Genomic DNA, 25,881 nt, shown 5'->3' on the forward strand with positions numbered 1-25,881 from the left:
TTGTATCTAAGTTATCACAAAACTTAGATACATGGGTTCCCGACAAGAGGACAAAGGCTGTCTTTGATCTTGCCAATCAAAAGGCTTGTAAAACTCCACTGGGAAGGATGGGAAGTGACATGAATTTGTCGGTTTCTTTGATGTATTGTAAACCACAGGAAGATTTTGTCTCGACCCGAAATCTACAAAAGTGGAGAGGAAATAGGGCCTGACCATTACTCCAGGCACCTTTTCTTTGAACTGTTTTGTAACCAAAGGCGATGGCTGTTTACGACCCCCCTTCCTTTAGAAACAGCCGTTGCCATGTAATCAGGGAACGGCCAAATAAAAGAGGAAACGTACAATCTTTAGTCAGAGAGTGGTGGGGGAACTGAACAAAGAGTACAGCCCAGACATTTCTCCTCAATTGAGCTAAATTGAATTCTGTCTCTGTTTAATTCCTTGCTTCTTTGTCTGTTTAATAGATGTCATTGTTTCAACTATCACATCACTGTCAGACCACCCTTAACAGTATTGACAAGACTGGAAACATCAAATTCAAATTCAAGAGGAAAAGAACGGGACCATAACCTTTTTGGACATGAAAATCCACCGCAAAGATGACTGCAGTCAAACATCTGCGATCCCCTCCAAGGTTTCTCATTGTCATCCCATGGGGTTGAGTTTTTTCTTGCCCTGATGTGGGATCTGAGCCGAGAATGTCATTGTGGCTTGTGCAACCCTTTGAGACACTTGTGATTTAGGGCTATATAAATAATCTTTGGATTGATTGATTGAGCCCTGCGATGAGGTGGCGACTTGTCCAGGGTGTACACCGCCTTCCGCCCGATTGTAGCTGAGATAGGCACCAGCGTCCCCCCACGACCCCAAAGAGAATAAGCGGTAGAAATGGATGGATGGGATGGATTGATTGATTGATTGATTGAATAGCAAGTAAAAAACAAGTAAAAGAGAACAAAGGAGAAACCCAAAGACAAACCTGAAATAAAGAAAAAAGAGGTCATAACACTACCATACATTAGGGGAATAACTGAACCATTACAGCGGGTCATGAAAAAACACAAAAGAAACACAACAGTTAAAACTCACACAAAGTCAAAATAGAACAAAACAAGAAATGCAATGTAATTTACGAAATCCTGCAAAAACTCATACATCGGAGAAACAGGGAAGACATTCAACACAAAGAAAGAAAGAACATCAGAAAGAATGCGAAAAGGAGAAAACTGGGAGTATTACAAGAGTCCTAAAACAAAAATACTCACAGGAAATCTTAAAATCAGCCATATCAGATCATTGCAAAATAAATAACCACAGCATTGACCGGGACAGCGGCAAAATCATCGGCACAGAAAGTAACAAATTCAAACGATGGTTAAAGGAGGCGATCAAACTAAGGGAGCAGCCCAAGGAAACCATCAATCGGAATGAGGGAGCATTCATGATCTCGCATACCTGGGACTCCGTCCTCCATTAACCATCAAACCAATCAACCAATCAGGTGGACTTGACAGGACTGCCTGGTTGGCCACGTCTATAAAAACAGCTGAACAGTGTTCAGGTGACCCTTCTGAAGAAGTCCACAGATGACAGTCGAAACATGTCAGGTAAAGATTCCATAAAATATGGTCTGATTCCAAGAACATTTGAAAAAGTCCATATATAAGCGCTAAAAATGACAACATGGCTGACGGGGAGAAGAGGCAGGTATGTAAATAGGACCCCTCCTCCCCCACATAGAGTCTTGAAGGCGGTCTATGTAACAGAATCCATGTAATATTTTGACCAAAGAACTACCATTACATGTTATGTAGACCACAAGGTAATGTTTTAAATGTAGAAAAAAAAATCATAATAGGACCCCTTTAATGAACATGAAATCTGTAGGACAACATAATCAGTTGCAAACTGAAGACTGCAGAACACAAAACAACTGAAATAGGGACAGACTATTATAACTTACTTTTGCTTTGTTACTATCATCGCCTGATTTAAGTATGTACGATACAAGATACATCCAATGAACTGTAACTGCCCTAGTTTCCATATCAACTATGTCATTTTACAGATTTACAATTTCTGTCATTTTTCAGCGTCACTCTTTACTGTACAGATGGTTTACAAACCCCGTTTCCATATGAGTTGGAAAATTGTGTTAGATGTAAATATAAACCGAATTCAATGATTTGCAAATCCTTTTCAACTCATATTCAATATTTGATGTTCAAACTCATAAACTTTATTTTTTTTTGCAAATAATAATTAACTTAAAATTTCATGGCTGCAACACGTGCCAAAGCAGTTGGGAAAGAGCATGTTCACCACTGTGTTACATCACCTTTTCTTTTAACAACACTCAATAAACGTTTGGGAACTGAGGAAACTAATTGTTGAAGCTTTGAAACTGGAATTCTTTCCCATTCTTGTTTTATGTAGAGCTTCAGTCGTTCAACAGTCCGGGGTCTCCGCTGTCGTATTTTACGCTTCATAATGCGCCACACATTTTCCATGGGAGACAGGTCTGGACTGCAGGCGGGCCAGGAAAGTACCCGCACTCTTTTTTTTACGAAGGCACGTTGTTGTAACACGTGCTGAATGTGGCTTGGCATTGTCTTGCTGAAATAAGCAGGGGCGCTTAGATGGCAGCATATGTTGTTCCAAAATCTGTATATGCCTTTCAGCATTAATGGTGCCTTCACAGATGTGTAAGTTACCCATGCCTTGGGCACTAATGCACCCCCATACCATCACAGATGCTGGCTTTTGGACTTTGCGTCGATAACAGTCTGGATGGTTCGCTTCCCCTTTAGTCCGGATGACACAATGTTGAATAATTCCCAAAACAATTTGAAATGTGGACTCTTCAGACCACAGAACACTTTTCCACTTTGGATCAGTCCATTTAAGATGATCTTGGGCGCAGAGAAGCCGGCTGCGTTTCTGGATGTTGTTGATAAACGGCTTTCACTTTGCATAATAGAGTTTTAACTTGCACATACAGATGTAGCGACGAACTGTATTTAGTGACAGTGGTTTTCTGAAGTGTTCCTGAGCTCATGTGGTGATATCCTTTAGAGATTGATGTCGGTTTTTGATAGAGTGCCGTCTGAGGGATTGAAGGTCACGGTCATTCAATGTTGGTTTCCGGCCATGCCGCTTACGTGGAGTGATTTCTCCAGATTCTCTGAACATTTTGATGATATTATGGACCGTAGATGTTGAAATCCCTAAATTTCTTGCAATCGCACTTTGAGAAACGTTGTTCTTAAACTGTTTGACTATTTGCTCACTTAGTTGTGGACGAAGGGGTGTACCTCGCCCCATCCTTTCTTGTGAAAGACTGAGCATTTTTTGGGAAGCTGTTTTTATACCCAACCATGGCACCCACCTGTTCCCAATTAGCTTGCACACCTGTGGGATGTTCCAAATAAGTGTTTGATGAGCATTCCTCAACTTTATCAGTATTAATTTCCACCTTTCCCAACTTCTTTGTCATGTGTTGCTGGCATCAAATTCTAAAGTTAATGATTATTTGTGAGAAAAAAAAAAATGTTTATCAGTTTGAACAACAAATATGTTGTCTTTGTAGCATATTCAACTGAATATGGGTTGAAAATGATTTGCAAATCATTGTATTCCGTTTATATTTATAGCTAACAAAATTTCCCAACTCATATGGAAACAGGGTTTGTCATTTCATATAAATACTTTTTATTTGAATTGTTTTGTATATTTTTTGTTGTCACTATAACCACATTCATCATAAACAACAACAAAGTCCAGAAAGGAGGTCAGTTCATAGGCATTTTCAAAGAAAAGATCTGGAGTTGAGAACATCAAAGAGATGCTCGAGCACCACGGAGGGTGGAGTATTGTTAAGTCCTCCAGCAGGTCCATAGAATCCCGCCTTGCTTTTCCCGACTACACAATGCCTTCACTGCGCTTGCTCCGCCACACCACCAGGGCGGTCATGAGCAGGGTGACCAGGATGGGCATGGCGATGAAAGGACCCAGGATGCGGTTGGGGGGGTCCCTCAGCAGCCGCCCTGACAGCGAGCAGTTGTAGAAGTAATGGTTGTGGACGCCGATGAAGAACTCATCCACCAGCTGGTTGGGCCAGAAGCAGTCCATCTTTAGCGCCACCAGGTATGTGCAGTTTGTCAGCTCCCCATAGAGTCTGTAGTTGTGACAGGAAACATGGTAAGAAAAGATGGTAGAACAAACTAGAGACACACACACATAATTTTTTTTTAGTTTTATTAGGGCATTTAATCGATCGCAACTGGACTGTTTGGTATGTCTCTCATCCAAGTAGACTTCATCAGTTCATGCTCGTACACTTAGATTAGTCAGATCTGGTCTTAGACTTACATTGGTCATATCTGGTCTCAATACTTACATTGCTCACATCTGGTCTCAATGGGTATATTGGTCAGATTTGGTCTTAGACTTACATTGGTCATATCAGGTTTTAGACTTCCATTGGTCAGATCTGGTCTTAGACTTCCATTGGTCGGATCAGGTCTTAGACTTCCAGTGGTTGTATCTGGTTATAGATTTACATTGGTCAGATCTGGTCATAGACTTACATTGGTCATATCTGATCTCAATGCTTGTATTCTTCATATCTGATCTTATACAAACATTGGTCAGATCTGGTCTCAGACTTCCGTTGGTCAGATCTGGTTTTAAACTTCCATTGGTCAGATCTGGTCTTAGACTTCCATTGGTCAGATCCAGTCGTAGACTTCCAATGGTCAGATCTGTTCTTCGACTTACATTGATCAGATCTGGTTTTAGACTTACATTGGTCATATCAGACTTACATTGGTCATATCTGGTTTTAGACTGACATTGGTCATATCTGGTTTTAAACTTCCATTGGTCAGATCTGGTCTTGGACTTCCATTGGTCAGATCCAGTCGTAGACTTCCATTGGTCAGATCTGGTCTTCGACTTACATTGATCAGATCTGGTTTTAGACTTACATTGGTCATATCAGACTTACATTGGTCATATCTGGTTTTACACTGACATTGGTCATATCTGGTTTTAGACGTACATTGGTCATATCTGGTCTTAGACTTCCATTGGTCAGATCTGGTCTTAGACTTCCGTTGGTCAGATCTGGTCCTAGACTTAAATTGGTCAGATTTGGTTTTAGACTTACATTGGTCATATCTGGTTTTAGACTGACATTGGTCAGATCTGGTTTTAGACTTACATTGGTCATATCTAGTCTTAGACTTACATTGGTCAGATCATGTAATAGACTTACATTAGTAATATCTGGTCTCAATGCTTACATTGGTCAGATCTGGTCTTAGACTTACATTGGTCACATTTGGTCATACACTTACATTGGTCATAACTGGTCTCAATGCGTATATTGGTCATATCTGGTCTTAGACTTACATTGGTCAGATCTGGTCTTAGGCTTACATTGGTCATATCTGGTTTTAGACTGACATTGGTAAGATCTGGTCTTAGACTTACATTGGTCATATCGGGTTTTAGACTGACATTGGTCAGATCTGGTCTTAGACTTACATTGGTCAGATCTGGTCTTAGAGTTCCAGTAGTTATATCTGGTTATAGACTTACATTGGTTGGATCTGGTCATAGACTTACATCGGTCATATCTGGTCTCAATGCTTGTATTGTTCATATCTGATCTTATACTAACATTGGTCAGATCTGGTCTCAATGCTTTTACTGGTCATATCTGGTCTTAGACTTCCATTGGTCAGATCTGGTTTTAGACTTCCCTTGGTCATATCTGGTCTTAGACTTCCATTGGTCAGATCTGGTCTCAGACTTCCATTGGTCAGATCTGGTTTTAAACTTCCATTGGTCAGATCTGGTCTTAGACTTCCATTGGTCAGATCCAGTCGTAGACTTCCATTGGTCAGATCTGGTCTTCGACTTACATTGATCAGATCTGGTTTTAGACTTACATTGGTCATATCAGATTTACATTGGTCATATCTGGTTTTAGACTGACATTGGTCATATCTGGTTTTAGACTGACATTGGTCATATCTGGTCTTAGACTTCCATTGGTCAGATCTGGTCCTAGACTTAAATTGGTCAGATTTGGTTTTAGACTTACATTGGTCATATCTGGTTTTAGACTGACATTGGTCAGATCTGGTTTTAGACTTACATTGGTCTTATCTAGTCTTAGACTTACATTGGTCAGATCTGGTCATAGACTTACATTCATCATATCTGGTCTCAATGCTTACATTGGTCAGATCTGGTCTTAGACTTACATTGGTCACATTTGGTCATACACTTACATTGGTCATAACTGGTCTCAATGCGTATATTGGTCATATCTGGTCTTAGACTTACATTGGTCAGATCTGGTCTTTGGCTTACATTGGTCATATCTGGTTTTAGACTGGCATTGGTCAGATCTGGTCTTAGACTTACATTGGTCATATCTGGTCTCAATGCTTACATTGGTCAGATCTGGTCTTAGGCGTACATTGATCATATCTGGTTTTAGACTTACATTGTTCAGATCTGGTCATAGGCTTACATTGGTCATATCGGGTTTTAGACTGACATTGGTCAGATCTGGTCTTAGACTTACATTGGTCAGATCTGGTCGTAGGCTCACATTGGTCATATCTGGTTTTAGACTTACATTGGTCAGATCTGGTCTTAGACTTATTTTGGTTAGATCTGCTCATAGGCCTACATTGGTCATATCTGGTCTCAATGTTTACATTGGTCAGATCTGGTCTTAGACTTACTTTGGTCAGATCTGGTCATAAAATTACATTGGTCATATCTGGTGTCTATGCTTATATTGGTCAGATCTGGTTTTAGACTGACATTGGTCAGATCTAGTCTTAGACTTACATCGGTCGGATCTGGTCTTATACTTACATTGGTCATATCTGGTTTTAGACTTACATTGGTCAGATCTGGTGTTAGACTTACATTGGTCATATCTGGTCATAGACCTACATTGGTCATATCTGGTCTCAATGCTTACATTGGTCATATCTGGTCTTAGACTTACATTGGTCAGATCAGGTCTTAGACTTATGTTGGTCCGATCTGGTCTTAGACTTACTCTAGTTAGATCTAGTCTAGTCGCTGGTGCCAAAACCCCAACTATTCATACTCCTGCACAGGATGTGCCTGGGCAAGAATAGATCTTCCCTGGTGTAGTGGGTAAAAAAATTTAAATGCCAATGAAGGTTGTTAAAGTGCAATTTCCCCACATTAGCATTGAGGTATTGTGTGGACAAACAAGCACCGTTGAACGACCATTACCAATCCCAAATCAGTCAGAATCACCCATGTTGCATCTCAACAATTATATCTTTTTAATTTGATTTATTATTGTTTAATTTTTTTTTCCACTACAATAGGGCAGAACCATCCTTGACCTGGCACACCCTCCTTGTGTTGGAATATAAATAGTTTGTATTTTGGCACTGGACAAGATATGACCAATCCGAATCTAAGACTAGATCTGACCAATTTAAGTCCATGAGCATGAACTGATGAAGCCTACTTGGATGAGAGACCAGTCCAGTTGCGATCGATTGAATGCTCTGAGAATAAGATGACCTGGACGAATGAGAATATTCCCGAAACATATTTTAGTTTTTAGTTTTCAGACAAGGAGATAACAACTTTGTTCTTAGCTGTTCTTAGGCTGTAAGTACGTACTTATGAAGTCCGCTCGAGTAAGAAACGAAACATCTTCAAAGATAATCTGACAGTTCAGATGTGATCGATTCAATGGATGAGAATATTCTCAGGCATATTGCGGAGCAATGTTGGACTTCATTTGTCTTATAGCTGTCAAAGGGTTCTGACCCGTAGCTTGTTTTTTCCAAGGATCCCAGTTTCTTTCCACATTTCAAAAACATGGAGGGTACTGAAGGTTAATTGAAGACTCTACATAGTCCATAGATGAATGTGGGCGTGTAATGGTCTATGTACACTGTGGCTGTCAAACTAATTTTATCTCAGTGGCCACACTGAAGAAAATCTTTCCCCAAGTGGGGAAAGATTGGAAAAATCATGGCATGATAACTTAAAAATTAAGACAACTTCAGCATGTTTTCTTTTTTTAAAAATAGACCAATCACATTCTGAAAATGTGCAAATCATAATGTTTTTTTTATTTTTTTATACTTATTTGTTGTGGTTTATAGTAGTCTATCTTCATTGGTCGTTAATTTTGCTTTCTGAATTAATGATGAGATAAATGTTCATCAGTGAAATTGATAGATTTGTTGAGTCTGGCTGAGTTTTAAAAAAAATGTTCCCATTGGTGTTCATTTTTAATATATCAGAAGAAGAAATGAACAATAATATCAGAACAGAATGTAATTTTCTCGTTTTCCTCAACTGATGTACTGACATCATGTGATTTATTCTGTACATACTGTATGTAGCATCATCTACAACAAAGCGTGTGAATTTGGACTCATTTAATTAATCACACGTGAAGTTAGAAGGGGATACTTATTATTTCAGCATAAGTGCAACCAGAAAATGTGTCCTCATGCTATCATAACAACAGCACGAAATGTACAGATTACTTGTAAGCATGGGCTACATTAAAAAACACTATATTTGACAATCAAGGCTGGAACATAATAATCCACATTTTGTATCATTACTATCAATAATAAGCAGTGTCCAAACACGGAAGGGTTGCCCCTTTCTTAACACGGCACAAAGCTTCGCCCCTTCTGGAATCATGTGCGCTCTCAGGGCAGGGAATACAAAGAATTTCTATTGCGACATCCAGTGGACACATTTAGAACAGCAGTTACTTTCATTCTAAATTTTCAGCAAATTTTTTCTATTTCCAAAAATCATGAAATAAGCAGGGGTGTCCATGGTAACGTTGCTTGGATGGCAACATATGTTGCTCCAAAACCTGTATATACCTTTCAGCATGTGTAAGTTACCCATGCCTTGGACACTAATACACCCCCGTACCCTCACAGATGCCGGCGTTTCAACTTTGCGCGTATAACAATCCGGATGGTTCTTTCCCTCTTTGTTCCGGAGGAAACTACGTCCACAGTTTCCAAAAACTATTTGAAATGTGGACTCGTCAGACCACAGAACACTTTTCTACTTTGCATCAGTCCATCTTAGATGAGCTTGGGCCCAGCGAAGCCAGCGCCATTTCTGGGTGTTGTTGATAAATGGCTTTCGCTTTGCATAATAGAGTTTTAACTTGCACTTACAGATGTAGCGACAAACTATAGTTACCTACAGTGGTTGGTTAAAGTGTTCCTAAGCCCATGTGGTGATATCCTTTACACACGGATGTTGCTTTTTGATGCGGTACCGCCTGAGGGATCGAAGGTCACGGGCTTAGCCGCTTACGTGCAGTGATTTCTCCAGGTTCTCTGAACTTTTTGATGATATTACGAACCGTAGATGGCGAAATCCCTAAATTCCTTGCAATAGCTCGTTCAGAAATGTTGTTCTTAAACTATCCGACAATTTGCTCACACATTTGTTCACAAAGTGGTGAACCCTCGCCCCATCCTTGTTTGTGAATGACTGAGCATTTCATGGAAGCTGCTTTTATATAATCATGGCACCCGCCTGTTCACAATTAGCTTGTTCACCTGTGGGATGTTCCAAATAAGTCTTTTATGAGCATTCCTCGACTTCCTCAGTCTTTTTTGCCACTTGTGCCAGCTTTTTTGAAACATGTTGCCGGCATCAATTTCTTAATGAGCTAATATTTGCAAACAATGACAACGTTATCCAGTTCGAACGTTAAGTATCCTGTCTTTGCAGTCTATTCAATTAAATATAAGTTTAAAAGGATTAGCAAATCATTGTATTCTGTTTTTATTTATGATTTACACAATGTGCCAACTTCACAGGTTTTGGGTTTTCTATGTCTCTTTTACAAGAGTCTGGGCTTGTCCCCCTCTCTCAGACTAGAGCTGTCCTATCCAACTAAGTCTGTACAAATCTGATGAAATTTGCTCAGACGAGATGCAAGACAACTTCTAAGACAATTTAATGTCCCAAGAGCCGTTCCAAAACAGTGGCGATCATCAAGATATCATTTTCTTTCTACAAACCCCGTTTCCATATGAGTTGGGAAATTGTGTTGGATGTAAATATGAACGGAATACAATGATTTGCAAATCCTTTTCGACTCATATTCAGTTGAATATGCTACAAAGACAACATATATGATGTTCAAACTCATAAATTTTTTTTTTTTTTGCAAATAACTAACTTAGAATTTCATGACTGCAACACGTGCCAAAGTAGTTGGGAAAAGGTATGTTCACCACTGTGTTACATCACCTTTTCTTTTAACAACACTCAATAAACGTTTGGGAACTGAGGAAACTAATTGTTGAAGCTTTGAAAGTGGAATTCTTTCCCATTCTTGTTTTATGTAGAGCTTCAGTCGTTCAACAGTCCGGGGTCTCCGCTGTCGTATTTTACGCTTCATAATCGGCCACATATTTTCGATGGGAGACAGGTCTGGATTGCAGGCGGGCCAGGAAATTAACCACACTCTTTTTTTTACGAAGCCACGCTGTTGTAACACGTGCTGAATTTGGCTTGGCATTGTCTTGCTGAAATAAGCAGGGGCGTCCATGAAAAAGACGGCGCTTAGATGGCAGCATATGTTGTTCCAAAACCTGTATGTGCCTTTCAGCATTAATAGTGATTTGTAAGTTGTGTAAGTTACCCATGCCTTGGGCACTAATGCACCCCCATACCATCACAGATACTGGCTTCTGAACTTTGTGTCGATAACAGTCTGGATGGTTCGCATGACACAATGTCAAATATTTCCAAAAATAATTTGAAATGTGGACTCGTCTGACCACAGAACACTTTTCCACTTTGCTTCAGTCCATCTTAGATGGGCCCAGAGAAGCCGTTGGCATTTCTGGATGTTGTTGATAAATGGCTTTCGTTTTGCATAGTATAGCTTTAATTTGCACTTACAGATGTAGCGACAAACTGTATTTAGGGACGGTGGTTTTCTGAAGTGTTCCTGAGCCCATGTGGTGATATCCTTTAGAGATTGATGTCTGTTTTTGATAGAGTGCCGATGAGAGATCGAAGGTCACGGTCATTCAATGTTGGTTTCCGGCAATGCCGCTTACGTGGAGTGAATTCTCCAGATTCTCTGAACCTTTTGATGATAGTATGGACCGTAGATGTTAAAATCCCTAAATTTCTTGCAATTGAACTTTGAGAAACGTTGTGCTTAAACTGTTTGACTATTTGCTCACGCAGTTGTGGACAAAGGGGTGTACCTCGCCCCATCCTTTCTTGTGAAAGACTGAGCATTTTTTGGGCAGCTGTTTTCATACCCAATCATGGCACCCACCTGTTCCCAATTAGCCTGCACACCTGTGGTATGTTCCAAATAAGTGTTTGATGAGCATTCCTCAACTTTATCAGTATTTATTGCCACCTTTCCCAACTTCTTTGTCACGTGTTGCTGGCATCAAATTCTAAAGTTAATGATTATTTGGAAAAAAATATATATATTTATCAGTTTGAACATCAAATATGTTGTCTTTGTTGCATATTCAACTGAATATGGGTTGAAAATTATTTGCAAATCATTGTATTCTGTTTATATTTACATCTGACGCTATTTCTCAACTCATATGGAAACGGGGTTTGTATTTTCCCAAAATAATATCATTACACAACCTTTGACCAGGGCTTTGCTTGTTGTTTTTACCTATTCAATGCATAATGACTGGGTGAGACCACCAGGAGAATGTGTTTGAGGCAGAAGGGAACATGTATAATGCATGTGTTGTCAGCGGATGTATTTAGAAGAGACAAAGATGGCAGGTGCGCAGGGGAAGAAATGCAGCCTGGCGCAGTGTGGGAAATTCATGAGTTTGTCGCATATATTAGACATGCAATCTCAGTCATTTTGTTCACCCTTTTTACTCTAATGTGCTTTCTTGCTCTCTTTGGAAACAATCACCATTGCAATTATAGCCTTCAAGACTGTGACATCAGGGGGTCCGTGTCACCAGTCTGGAGACAAAGGGTTGCCAGCTTTTTACTGTCAGCTCCAAATATAGACGGCTCCATTCTCACTGAGACAATCAATTAGTCATGAATGCAGATGGAGTTGGTGGTGTCGGAAATATGCCAGGACGGTGCACGGATGCTAGTAACATTTCTGAATCCTGCAAAGAAACAAGAGCACGTGTTCGTTCAGTCGCAGTATAAAGGTGGTTCTTAACCTAACCCCACCAGTTTCATATGTGCATTCGCCGAACCCTTCTTTAGTGAAAAATAAACACTTTTTTTTTCAAATTCAAGACAAAGTTGTATGTTTTTGGTAACACTTTAGTATGGGGAACATATTCTAAGTCAGTGGTTCTCAAACTTTTTCAGTGATTAGATAGATAGTACTTTATTTATTCCGTCAGGAGAGTTCCTTCAGGAAAATTTAAATTTTCAGCACAATCCCATTCAAGATCAGACAAACATTACAGGGAGACAGAACAGGATCGCTGACGGGTCTGCCGGCTTCCAGCGCCCCTTACAAAATAGATGAGATACAGGTAAACACGGGGGGGGGAATGGGAGAAAAAAAATAGAAGATTAAAATACAATTAAAAAATCAGTCTTAGCCTGGGCCCTAGGAGAGGGGGTGCAGACTGAGGCCAAGGGAAAAAAACAACTCATAGCCATAGAACACATCCCTCTTACATGTGTGAAAGAGGGAAACATCAAACATCAAAGAACACATAGGACATTAAAGACATTAAAGCAGCAGATACAACCAGACACTTCTACATACAGCTATGAATAAAAAGTAAAAGAAACATATCCACTGTGGTGGCCTCTGCGGTGTTCCACGCCATCGTCCGCTGGGGTGGAGGGAGCATGGCCAGAGACAGGAGCAGACCCAACAAAGCAACCAAGACAGCCGACTCCACTCTCGGCCAGTGTCCAGTCCGCATGGATGAGCGAGGATACGTCCAAGGTGACTGAGGTGTCCGACACCTGCTCACCCAGCCAAGACACTGTGAAGACTCTCCGTGATACGCCCTGTGAACATTTTTTAAATTCAAGTACCTCCGTCACGCCTATGGTTCATGTTTTATTTTGGTCATGCTATGTTTAGTTTTTTGGACATTTAGTTCTGTTTTGCATTTCCTTGTTTGTCTTGTTACCATGCCAACTGATTTAGTTTTCTGTCATGTCTGATCATGAGTTTTGTATGGTCATACTACCCTGAGTATCCCCAATCTCATCTTTTCTCAAAGCTAAACAGTGTCTGGCCTGGTTAGTACTTGGATGGGAGACTGCCTAGGAATACCAGGTGCTTCTGACCTTTGGACTCTGAGTTCCTTTTTTTTTCACTCCCTGTTTTGTTACCATGACGACCAATCAGTTCACCTGTCTTGTCTCACACCTGTTTTCACTTATCATGTTCATTATTTAAGCCACAGTTACCAGGTAGTCAGTCTGGCAACATCACCTCCTTCACGCCCTCGATTATCTGCTTCATGCCTTGCAATGCTGTCCATTTTGTCCACGTAAGTTTTTGTTATTCATGCCACTGCGCAAGTGTTTTTGTTTCATGTTTGTAGTTTATAGCCTTTGTGCTAGTCTTTTGTTTCATAGCCCAGTTTTTTGTACCGCCATTGTGCGCACTTTTTGTTGGTTCCTGTTTTTAGTTTTAGTGTTAAAATAAAGATGTCTTTACCTTCATGCCGTTTCCACTCCATTTGCTTTGCACCTCAGGAAAACAAAGCAAGAACAAGTCCAAGCCTGACACCCCCTAATCAGAGCAAAGCATTTTTGGTTGAAAAAAACAGATGAACTATGTCATCAGTTTCTGACTTATTAAATTGTATAACAGTGCAAAATATTGCTCATTTGTAGTGGTCTTTCTTGAACTATTTGGAAAAAAATATGTAAAAATAACTGAAAACTTGTTGAAAAATAAACAAGTGATTCAATTATAAATAAAGATTTCTACACATAGAAGTAATCATCAACTTAAAGTGCCCTCTTTGGGGATTGTAATAGAGATCCATCTGGATTCATGAACTTAATTCTAAACATTTCTTCACAAAAAAATTAAATCTTTAACATCAATAGTTATGGAACATGTCCACAAAAAAATCTGTCAGTCAACACTGAATATTGCATTGTTGTATTTTTTTGCCACAGTTTATCAACTTGTTGAATTGTTGCTATTTTTAGAATATGTTTTTATAAAATCTCACGTACCCCTTAGCACACCTTCAAGTACCCCGATTTGAGAACCACTGTTCTAAGCAACAAAGACTTAATTTAGAGTTATTTGGACACAAGGGGAACATATTCTAAGTGATAAAGACTTAATTTACAGTTATTTGGTTAGGGTTCTAAGGCATTGATATTAACTTAATGACTAGTTAAGAGCCAATATGTTACTAATTTGCATGTTAATAAGCACTTATATTAATGTTCCCCGTACCAAAGTGTTACCATGTTTTTTCTTACTGGTGCACAAAATGAACCGTGCATAAACATCACCTTGCTCAAAGAACAAAACCAACACAGTGCATAAGCTCTCAACAAATTACACACCTGCAAATCAGTCAGCTGTTGCCGTATCCGTATTACGCCGATAGGGAGAAGTTTGTATTTACACGATGAGTCGGGTGTGTTTTGACCTCCACTGAACCCCTGAGGCCGACTCACCGAACCCCTAGGGTTCGATCGAACCCTAGTTAAGAACCACTGAGTTAATACGAATAAAACGTCATTCAAATTTGGCGACTACAGTGTCGAGAGTGTGAGCTGCAGCCTGTCCGAGCCAGTGTTCATTTTGACAGCAGTTTATCATTTAGTTTAGTTTTTTTCAGAATAATTGTATCCCAGTTTTCACACAACTTCTGTGTTACATTGAATTCATCTCGCCCTGCGAGAAGACAAAAGCTGTCTTTGATCCTACCAACCAAAAGGCTTTTAAAACTCCACTGTGTACGATGGGAAGCGACAGGAAGGTGTTGGTTTCTGTCTTCTATTGTAATCCACAGGAAGATTTTGTCTTGACCCGAGATCTACAAAGCAAAGGTGAAGCAGGACCTGACGCCAGCTCCAGGTATCTTGTTGTGATCCGGTTTCCGGATCACACATCTAAATTGCTTGAGTCCTTTTGTATTCCCCTACTATGTTTTGGTCTCTACCGATCCCGTTTGTTAGCGCACTTCCTTGTTTTGTATGGTCACCATGACAACTTAATTTGCTCCTCCTGCACGCTCCGTTCACACACCGGTTTGTAATTATGTTCTCTGTATTTAAGCCCACCTGTTACCTTAGTTCAGCCTGGCTGTTTGGTTCGCTCAGTGCGACAGTTACATGAGTTATTTTTTGTCCTTGTATGTACTCTGCTAAGTTTTAGCTTAGCTTCGCGCGCTCAGCTCGCGCTATTATCTGGACTTTGAACTCTACCCTTGCTAACGATTAGCATTTAGCTTTCCGTGCGTTGCCACACCTTTTCTTTTCTCTTTGTCAAGTGTTTTGTTGTATTTTATAATTAAAACCAGCTATTACCTTCACTCCTGCTTGCTCCAGTCTTTTGGCATCTAGAGGCCGACACCTCCACGCATCGCAATACGTCCTCCAAAACGTAACATATCTTTTTTTTTAACTGTTTTGTGACCGAGGGCAATGGCGGTTTGCGACCCCCCCTCCCTTAGAAACAGCTGTTGCCATGTCATCAGGCAAAGTCCAAATATGCCATGCGGACTGGACACTGGCCGAGAGTTGGTTGGCGGCCGAGAGGGGAGTCGGCTGTCTTGGTTGCTTTGTTGGGTCTGCTCCTGTCTCTGGCCATGCTCCCTCCACCCCAGTGGACGATGGCGTGGAACACCGCCGAGGCCACCACAGTGTATATGTTTCTTTTAGTTTTTATTCATAGCTGTATGTAGAAGTGGCTGGTTGTACCCGCTGCTTTAATGTCTTTCATGTCCTTTGTGTTCTCTGATGTTTCCCTCTTACACACATGTAAGAGGGATGTGTACTATGGCTATGAGATGTTGATGTTTTTTTTTTTTTGCTTGGCCTCAGTCTGGACCCCCCCTCCAGGGGCCCAGGTTCAGATCGATTGTTTTTATTTTATTTTATATAAGTCTTCTATATTTTTCTCCCATTCCCCCCTACTTGTTCACCTGTATGTCATCTTTTTTGTAAGGGGCGCTGGAAGCCGGCAGACCCGTCAGCAATCCTGTTCTGTCTCCCTGTAACTTTTGTCTGATTTTTAATGGGATTGTGCTGAAAATTTTAATTTTCCTGAAGGAATAAATGAAGTACTATCTAATCTAATCTAATAAAAGAAGGGGCGTACAATCTTTTGCCAGAGCGTGGTTGAAGACTGTACAAAGAGTACAGCCCAGACGTTACTCCTCAATGAGCTAAATTGAATTCTGTCTCTGTTTACTTCCTTGCTTCTTGTCTGTTTAATAGATGTCATCAGTGTTCGAACCTGACACTTTTGACAACATGTATTTTAGTTTGGGTGAAATTTAAGTCATTTAAATGAATTTTGTTTTAGTCAATAAAACTACATCGAATTTTGGTGACACTTTAGGATGGGGAACATATTCACCATTAATTAGTTGCTTATTAACATGCACATTAGTAACATATTGGCTCTTAATTAGTCATCACCAAGTACTTATTAATGTCTTATTCTGCATGGCCTTATTATACAACAAGTAAGCCATTAACTAAGAGTCTTCCCTCAAAAACCTCAGAATTATTGCTTATTAGTAACCCTAACCCTTATATGTTCCCCTAGTGTCCAAATACCTCTAATTTAAGTCTTTGTTACCTCGAATATGTTCCCCATACTAAAGTGTTACCCAAAATTTAGTCAGCTAAAATGAGTGAACTTGATCAAGTAAAATACAAAGTATAAAAGATGAGTCTTTTACAGTTTATTTGAAACCACCTTTGTTTCGACCACCTGCAAAGTATTTGTTTAATGCAAAAGTAGCATGATTATACGGTTTGTCATTTTCTGCTGCACAGGTCAATGCCAATAAATACAGCACACTATATTGCAAAAAACGTTTAGCCACCCATCCAAATGATCAGAATCAGGTGTCCTAATCACTTGGCCTGGCCACATGTGTATAAAATCAAGCACTTAGGCATAGAGACTATTTTTACAAACATTTGTGAAAGAATGGGCCTCTCTCAGGAGCTCAGGGATTTCCAGCGTGGAACTGTCATAAGATGCCACATGTGCAAAAAATCCAGTCGTGAAATGTCCTCGCTCCTAAATATTCAAAAGTCAGCTGTCGGCTTTATTATGAGAAAATGGAACAACAGCAACTCAGCCACATAAATTGACAGAAAGGGGTCAGCGGATGCTGAGGCGCATAGTGCAAAGACTTTCTGCACAGTCAGTTGCTACAGAGCTCCGAACTTCATGTGACCTTCCAGTTAGCCCACGTACAGTACGCAGAGAGCTTCATGGAATGGGTTTCCATGGCCGATCAGCTGCATCTAAGCCTAACATCACCAAGTTCAATGCAAAGCGTGGGTTGCAGTGGTTTAAAGCACATTGCCACTGGACTCTAGAGCAGTGGTCCACTGGCATCTATGCATCAGTCCTGATACATCAGGTGCGCTGATTGCTGATAGTCTGCAGCTTCATCTTTGCATGGATTGACTGGTGTGTGCGGGGGTGTGTCCTGGCATGCTGCCAATATGAGTGCTGGAGAAACTTGCTGCAGGAGAAATGCGGGTTTGAGGACGCGCCGTGACATAGGTGAGACATACATACAATAGTTTTAAAAGACTGGTTGCTGTATTTACACGGGACAGTGGCCAAGGCGACAATTATTGTGCACACTCAGTGTATTCATACACAATATGCCACATCCTGTTACACCAGGCTGTGATCTATTTTGAGTATGTTAGTGTTTTCCTGTCTTTAGTGTTTCAGTTCCTTTCTTGCGCTCTTATTTTGTAGTTTTTACTTCCTGGTTTCTGGTTTCCTGCAGCAGCATCACGCCTGCCTCTGAGCGCTGGTCCCCTCACCTGTTTTCCGTTTGTAATCAAAACTATTTTGGTTGTGTGGCGGATTTCTGTCTTTGTTGGGACTTAGATTCTTTATGGACAGATGTCTATCCGTTGTGGACACTGTCTCTGCTCCACACCTATTTCAGCAAGACAATGCCAAGCCACGTGTTACAACAGCGTGGCTTCAAAGTAAAAGAGTGCGGGTACTAGACTGGCCTGCCTGTAGTACAGATCTGTCTCCCATTGAAAATGTGTGGTGCAGTATGAAACGTAAAACACCACAACTGTTGAACAACTTAAGCTGTATATCAAGCAAGAATGGGAAAGAATTCCACCTGAAAAGTTTCAAAATTGGTCTCCTCTGTTCCCAAACGTTTACTGAGTGTTGTTAAAAGGAAAGGCCATATAACACAGTGGTAAAAATGCCCCTGGGCCAACTTTTTTGCAATGTGTTGCAGCCATTAAAGTCTAAGTTAATGATCATTTGCAAAAAAAGTTTCTTAGTTCGAACATTAAATATCTTGTCTTTGCAGTCTATTCAAATGAATATTGTCACACCGCGATGAGAGATGTCTTGTCTTGCTTTCCTCTGTCTTGTGAATTCTATGTTTTAGTTTGAAAGTGAACTTCTCTCATATCAGGTCACTTGCGCTTCCTTTTGTGTCATCAGTCTGACGTCATCCCTGATTGTTTCCACCTGTTCCCCATTACCCTCATGTGTCTTATAAGCCCACGCCTCCCTCTGTTCTGTGGCAGATTGTCTAGTTTATTCATGCCTCTCTAGAATCCTGTCCATGCCTTGCCTCGTCTCGTGTTTGAATACCTTGATCCTGAATTCCTTCGTTGATATTTTGAGTTTTCTTTTCCTCCTACCTCAGCAGAGTGATTTTGTGTTATTTAGTTTCACAGCCGAAGAGGTGAGTTTTCAGTTTTTCTTACAGTTCTTCCTTTTCCTCAAGTTTTTGAGTGACATGTTTTGTTAACCTTCTTTTTTAGATTAGAGATAGTGTAGAAGCTTCGTAGGCATTGTTTGTCCCTTCCGTTGGAGCGTTGTTTTATTTATAATAAATTTATAGAATATACGGTGCCAAGTATAGTTTGTTATCGTTTTTGTGTTTTCCTCCTTTCTGGGTGATTTTCGGTTAATCCCTGTTGTAGAACCTTTTTCGCCGACTAGTTTAGTTATAGCTTATATAGAATTGCCCTGACTCTGGAGGTGAAAGGAAGCTTTCAAAATAAAAGCCTGCCGAATTAATCCCTACTCTGCATCCGAGTCCTATCTTTTGACCAAGCCTGACAAATATTAGTTAAAAAGGATTTGCAAATCATTTTAATTTAGTTGTGTGAATTATACAACGTGACAACTTCACTGGTTTTGGGTTTTGGAGATGAGTGGACCCGAAAGGGTGGTAGGACTTGAAAATACCAAAAGATCTTGATTGATTGATTGAAACTTTTATTAGTAGGTTGCACAGTACAGTACATATTCCGTACAATTGACCACTAAATGGTAACACCCTAATAAGTTTTTCAATTTGTTTAAGTCGGGGTCCACGTTAATCAAGTCATAAGACTTGATTTGGGATTAAATAAATACTGTCAGGTTCGTCCCTGACAGTTTTGTTAGGTTTTAGTTTTTCCAGTCAGCGCTCTTATTTTGTCTGTTTCCTGTTTTTCTCCCTGGGCGCTGTTTCCCCTTAGCTGTGACTGATTGGCACCTGGTCACACCGGGTGTCAATCAGCCCGCTCCTATTTTTACCTGGTTTGTCCTCCAGTCAGTGCTGGATTATTGTCGTTGCTACCTGTCGTGTCATGTCGTGTCGTGTTAATGCAGCGTTGAAGTAAGCTATCTTCAGTAGCTGTTTGTAGCTTACTGTCTTTTGTTCCCTGCTTCCAGTTTTGTGTGTTCATAGCCAAGTTTGTTATCCGCTTCGTGCACACTTTAGGTTCGTACCCTTTTGTTCAGTTTTTGTCTTAGTGTATTATTAAATCATGTTTACCTGCAAAATGCCCGCCTCCTTCTCTGCATCTTAGGGTTCGTCACCAACTAACTAATAATCCAGCCAAATTCGAACCCCGCATAGATGTCTATGGTAGAGAGGCTAAATTTAGCGTTAAAACTAAAACCTAACCAAACTGCCAGGAACCTGACAAATACATTGACTTACTCCAACCTCTGTGGATTAGTTACTTAACGTTTTACCGTACCCCCAACTAACTACACTAATGCTAGTTTACATAGTACGGGGGCCGGCAACCCGGTTCTTTAGTGCCGCCCTAGTGGCTCTCTGGAGCTTTTTCAAAAACATATGAAAAATGGAAAAAGATGAGAGGAAAAAAACATATTTTTAGTTTTAATATGGTTTATGTAGGAGGACAAACATGACACAAACCTCCCTATTTGTTATAAAGCACACTGTTTATATTAAACATACTTCACTGATTCGAGTATTTCGCGAGCGCCGCTTTGTCCTACTAATTTTGGCGGTCCTTGAACTCACCGTAGTTTGTTTACATGTATAACTTTCTCCGACTCTCTAAGACGTGTTTTATGCCACTTCTTTTTCCGTCTCATTTTCTCCACCAAACTTTTAACGTTGTGCATGAATGCTCAAAGGTGAGTTTTGTTGATGTTATTTACTTGTGTGGAGTGCTCATCAGACATATTTGATCACTGCATGACTGCAAGCTAATCGATGCTAACATGCTATTTTTGGCTACCTGTATGTACTTTTTGCATCATTATGCCTCATTTGTAGCTATATTTGAGCTCATTTAGTTTCCTTTAAGTCCTTATAATTCAATTTATATCTCATGACACACTATCTGTATGTAATATGGCTTTTATTTTTTAGCGGCTCCAGACGGATTTGTTTTTGTATTTTTGGTCCAACATGGCTCATTCAACACTTAGTCAATATGTAAAGATCTTTAGCTACACTTTCATTCAGATTATCATTTATGAATTATAATCCTACCTGTTGGGATGTCAATTTATTTTTTCTCCAAAATGTAATTTTTGATTTCATTATTTAAATATTTTGAGATTTGTATAATGATTGATACATTTTGGTATTTTTTACAATGTTGTCCCAGTTGGCCCTCTATGAAAACCAAAGCTGTATTGATTATTTCAGCATATCTTCGACCACATTGGATTGATATTAGAGTGTTTAATATGTGGCCCTCAGTGGAAGAGGTTTGCACTCCAATGTCCGATGGTATTTCCTGTTCTGAATGCAATTAATATATTTCTGGAACGTTCCCATGTGGCACTTTGGAATGTCTGATGGACCAACATCAAAACATCCAATCTTTAGTGGTGGGAAGATTACTATTGTTTGATCACTTTGGTTCTACCGCAGGTACTCTAAATCTAGTTAATGCGACTGTTATTATTTTGCATTAAAATCGAATTAGTTTAAGGATAGAAGTCGCACGGAGCCAAGGGAATAGGAAGCTGACACTCACCCCCTTTTTTTCGCATTTGGATGTTTGCCAAGTTGCGAAAGAAGCCCAGAAGTAAACTTGGTGTTGTGCTCATGTAAAAACATGAGCACATTGTTTAAATAATGTCCTCTATGTTAATTGCTCTTTGTTGCATTACAGTTTCAGACGTCCTGCAGATTGCTATTGTCGGTATGGAAATTGGCAACGGCACAATTTAACAGTGCGCTATTTGGAACAGCTCATTTATTTTCTGGACGACCTGACCTGCATAATCAGACGGTGCCCCCAGACAAACACTCTTCTACATGTGTTGCTGTGGGACAAAACAATACAACATTCCAGCACTTAGACAAGGACTAGTAGGATGTCTGCATGGTTCCCGCCTTTCTTTTTTCTCTGCTTGGACAATAATTATTATACCACTTGCTAGGGGTGTAACGGTACACAAAACGTTTGGTTCAGTACGTACCTTGGTATAGAGGTCACTGTTCGGTTCATTTTTGGTATAGTAAGAAAACAACAAAAGATACTGTTTTTGGTTATTTATTTAACACATTTGTAAACAATGGCTTTATCCTTTTAACATTGGGAACACTATAATAATTCTGCCCACATTAATCAACATTAAACTGCCTCAAATTGTTGCTCGGATTAAATAAAATGACAAAATTTTCTTCTACATAAAAAAAGTGCAACATTAAACCGTTTCAAGTCAACTCATCATGCTTAATTTATCACAGCATTTGGGAAGCCTGTACTTGATTTTTATTATGTAAATGTTATATTTTCTATCAACATGTGATAGCAGTTTATCAATTCATGTGATAGCATAAATTGATTAACGTGGACTCCGACTTAAACAAGTTGAAAAACGTATTCGGGTGTTACCATTTAGTGGTCAATTGTACGATATATACACAGAACTGTGCAATCTACTAATAAAAGTTTCAGTCAATCAATCAATCAATCAATCAGGGACCCTGCCATTCAAAGCTTTTTTGTCTGTAAAACACACACACACACACACACACACACACACACACACACACACACACACACACACACACACACACACACACACACACACACACACACACACCGCATAATGAGCTAACTTTACACTAAAAGCTAATTAGCCTTCACCTCAAGCCAGAACTGCGAGCGAGTTTAAGTTTCTAGAAGGGCAACAGGCTCATAGTGATGTTAGTAGTAGTTGACTAGGAGGTGTTTATTAGCATTTGGGGAGAGTACGCTGCCTTAAGCTCACCTGCTAAACACCTATCTGCTCGACGCTGAAGCATTAGTACATGTGCTCTGAATATGCACTGCTGATTGGCTGTTACCGCTATATATGTAACCAATCAGATGGTTGTGTGGGTGGGACAATGTTGGGTGCTGCGACAAAGGTAGATTAAGCAAAGCAGCTTGTTAAGACTTTATCTTAGAAACTCGTTTGGTACACCCTTGTACCGAACCGAAATCCCCGTACCGAAACGGTTCAATAAAAATACACGTACCATTACACCCCTACCACTTGGACATTTTTGGGATGAAGACATTACCAGAGGAATGAGGATGTGCACGTATGCCCGCTCCAGGTGCGGCAGAATATTGCCTTATGACGTTTTATGTTTACGCTTACAATACGTTAAATACGTAGGCTGTAGAAAGTCATGTTGGAAAATAAATATAGGTTTACATCCTCTCAATTTGCACAAAGTTAGAGATGCTACCTCAGTAGAATCATTTAAGTCCCATCTTAAAACTCATTTGTATACTCTAGCCTTTAAAGGCCTACTGAAACCCACTACTACCGACCACGCAGTCTGATAGTTTATATATCGATGATGAAATATTAACATTGCAACACATGCCAATACGTCCGGTTTAGTTTACTAAATTACAATTTTAAATTTCCCGCGGATTTCTTGTTGAAAACGTCACGGAATGATGACGCGTGTTTGTGACGTCTCGGGTTGTAGCGAACATATTAGCCCAGCATCACACACGGCTAAAAGTCGTCTCTTTTTATCGCATAATTACACAGTATTTTGGACATCTGTGTTGCTGAATCTTTTGAAATTTGTTCAATTAATAATGGAGACTATAAAGAAGAATGCTGTTGGTGGAAAACGGTGGATTGCAGCTGCCTTTAGCAACCGAAACACAGCCGGTGTTTCTTTGTTGTGAAGCCTTAGCGAACATGTTTCTCCACCACATGTCAATCAGCAAGTTTTTGGATGAGAAAATTGTGATATCGAGTCGGCTCTTACTGGAGACTTGTGCGGAGTTAGCGTCCTTCCTCTTGCAGCAGCTGTCAAAAAGGCAGCTGTGATCTTGGCTCCTCCATGGGCTTCTCTCAGAGACACTGAGAGAAGTCCTCCGACTTTCAGGTATGACTTTATAATCTCACTAAAACACTATCAACACAATAAGCAGATAAGGGATTTTCCAGAATTATCTTAGTAAATGTGTCTAATAACATCTGAATCACTCCCACTGCCGTCGCCTTTTTTTTTCTAGTGCTTCACTCTAACTTTCCTCATCCACGAAGCTTTCATCCTCGCTCAAATTAATGGGGAAATTGTCGCTTTTTCGGTCCGAAATGCTCTTGCTGCTGGTGGCTATGATTATAAACAATGTGAGGATGTGAGGAGCTCCACAACCCGTGACGTCACACGCACATCGTCTGCTTCTTCCGGTACAGGCAAGGCTTTTTTATTAGCGACCAAAAGTTGCGAACTTAATCGTCGATGTTCTCTACTAAATCCTTTCAGCAAAAATATGGCAATATCGTGAAATGATCAAGTATGACACATAGAATGGACCTGCTATCCCCGTTTAAATAAGAACATGTAATTTCAGTAGGCCTTTAAATATACCCCCCTTTTTAGATTAGTTGATCTGCCGTTTCTTTTATGCTCTGCCCCCCCTCTCCTTCGTGGAAGGAGGGGCACCGGTTGGGTGGCCATGGATGAAGTGCTGGCTGTCCAGAGTCCGAACCCGGCTTGGACCGCTCGCCTGTGCACTGGTTGGGGACGTCTCTCCGCTCGGGATGGTCTCCTGCTGGACCCACTATGGACTGGACTCTCACTATTATATTAGATCCACTGTGGATGGGCGTGTCCGCAGGCTGGACGGGAGAATACGAGAGTAAAAGAAAGGTGTGGGCAGATTTCAGTATCCGACGATTTGAATGTGATGGGGATCAGACTCTTCTGAATGGAATTAAAGAACAGTTGACTTTTCTTAGGCATCTTCAAAAAACAGGAACTGTATTGTGTTACGTGTATGTCATTTTTCACACGTCATATTATCATCTAATGCTGTCAAGGTGAGACCGTGACATCTTTTGTTCTATGAAAAACCCATTTTTGTTACATTCTCAGCCTCGTTTCCAATCGTCCCTCAGATATTTTCATGGGCCAGTGAATCATTAAATTGAATAATTCCAATGTTGCTGCATTGAATAAAGGCTTCAAGTTACAGGTTTCACTTAATTAAAGCCACCCAACGTTTGTTCACCCCAAGGATATTCAATAAAACTCGTACTCATTTTGAGCTGACAACACCAGAGGAGGAAGATCGTGAAATTAAAATGGCTTTCATAGCCAGAAGGAAAACCAACAGCACATTTTGGCTCGAACACCTTGTGTATTATCTCTTCAACAAAATAAAAAACTCAATCATTAATTTTAGCCTTAATGAAGATAATGAATTGGACATATCAAATTGCTTCAAAATGTTTCTTTTTTATAATGGGCGTTGCAAATTAGGTGTACTCAACAAGCTAAAAAATACATCAAATACGTCTTTTTTAGAGCAACCAGATGGATATTTTGACATTAACAAACATTAACAGAGGGGTCGCTATAGCTCGGTTGGTAGAGTGGCCGTGCCAGCAACTTGAGGGTTCCAGGTTCGTTCCCCCCTTCCGCCATCCTCGTCACTGCCGTTGTGTCCTTGGGCAAGACACTTTACCCACCTGCTCTCAGTGCCACCCACACTGGTTTAAATGTAAATTAGATATTGGGTTTCACCATATAAAAGCGCTTTGAGTCACTAGAGAAAAGCGCTATATAAAATTTAATTTAATAAATATATAATTTACAAAGGAGCGTTTGGAAGGTGGGTCTTATAGATAAATACAAGTCACATTACAATGGAATAATACATGCTGACTGAAGTGGGGATGTCCTAAAAAGTTAGTATTCAGGAGGAGACCACATCTACTCGGGCGGTATAGCTCAGTTGGTAGAGCGGCCGTGCCAGCAACTTGAGGGTTCCAGGTTCGTTCCCCGCTTCCGCCATCCTCATCTCTGCCGTTGTGTCCTTGGGCAAGACACTTTACCCACCTGCTCTCAGTGCCACCCTCACTGGTTT

At 40.3% G+C, this 25,881-nt stretch overlaps 1 protein-coding gene across 2 annotated transcripts in view; it reads right to left on the minus strand.

Moving 5' to 3' along the window:
• Positions 1 to 1,849: 1,849 nt before the first annotated feature.
• Positions 1,850 to 25,881, minus strand: part of LOC133564274 (receptor activity-modifying protein 1-like) — a 186,391-nt gene continuing 162,359 nt past the window's right edge. For both annotated transcript variants that reach the window (XM_061918468.1, XM_061918467.1), the window contains exon 3: positions 1,850 to 4,177. In XM_061918468.1, the coding sequence (XP_061774452.1) occupies positions 3,922 to 4,177 (256 nt within the window). In that variant the 3' untranslated portion in view covers positions 1,850 to 3,921. The remainder of the gene's footprint in view (positions 4,178 to 25,881) is intronic.

Source organism: Nerophis ophidion, linkage group LG13, assembly GCF_033978795.1.
Source record: "Nerophis ophidion isolate RoL-2023_Sa linkage group LG13, RoL_Noph_v1.0, whole genome shotgun sequence".
Lineage (NCBI taxonomy): Eukaryota > Metazoa > Chordata > Actinopteri > Syngnathiformes > Syngnathidae > Nerophis > Nerophis ophidion.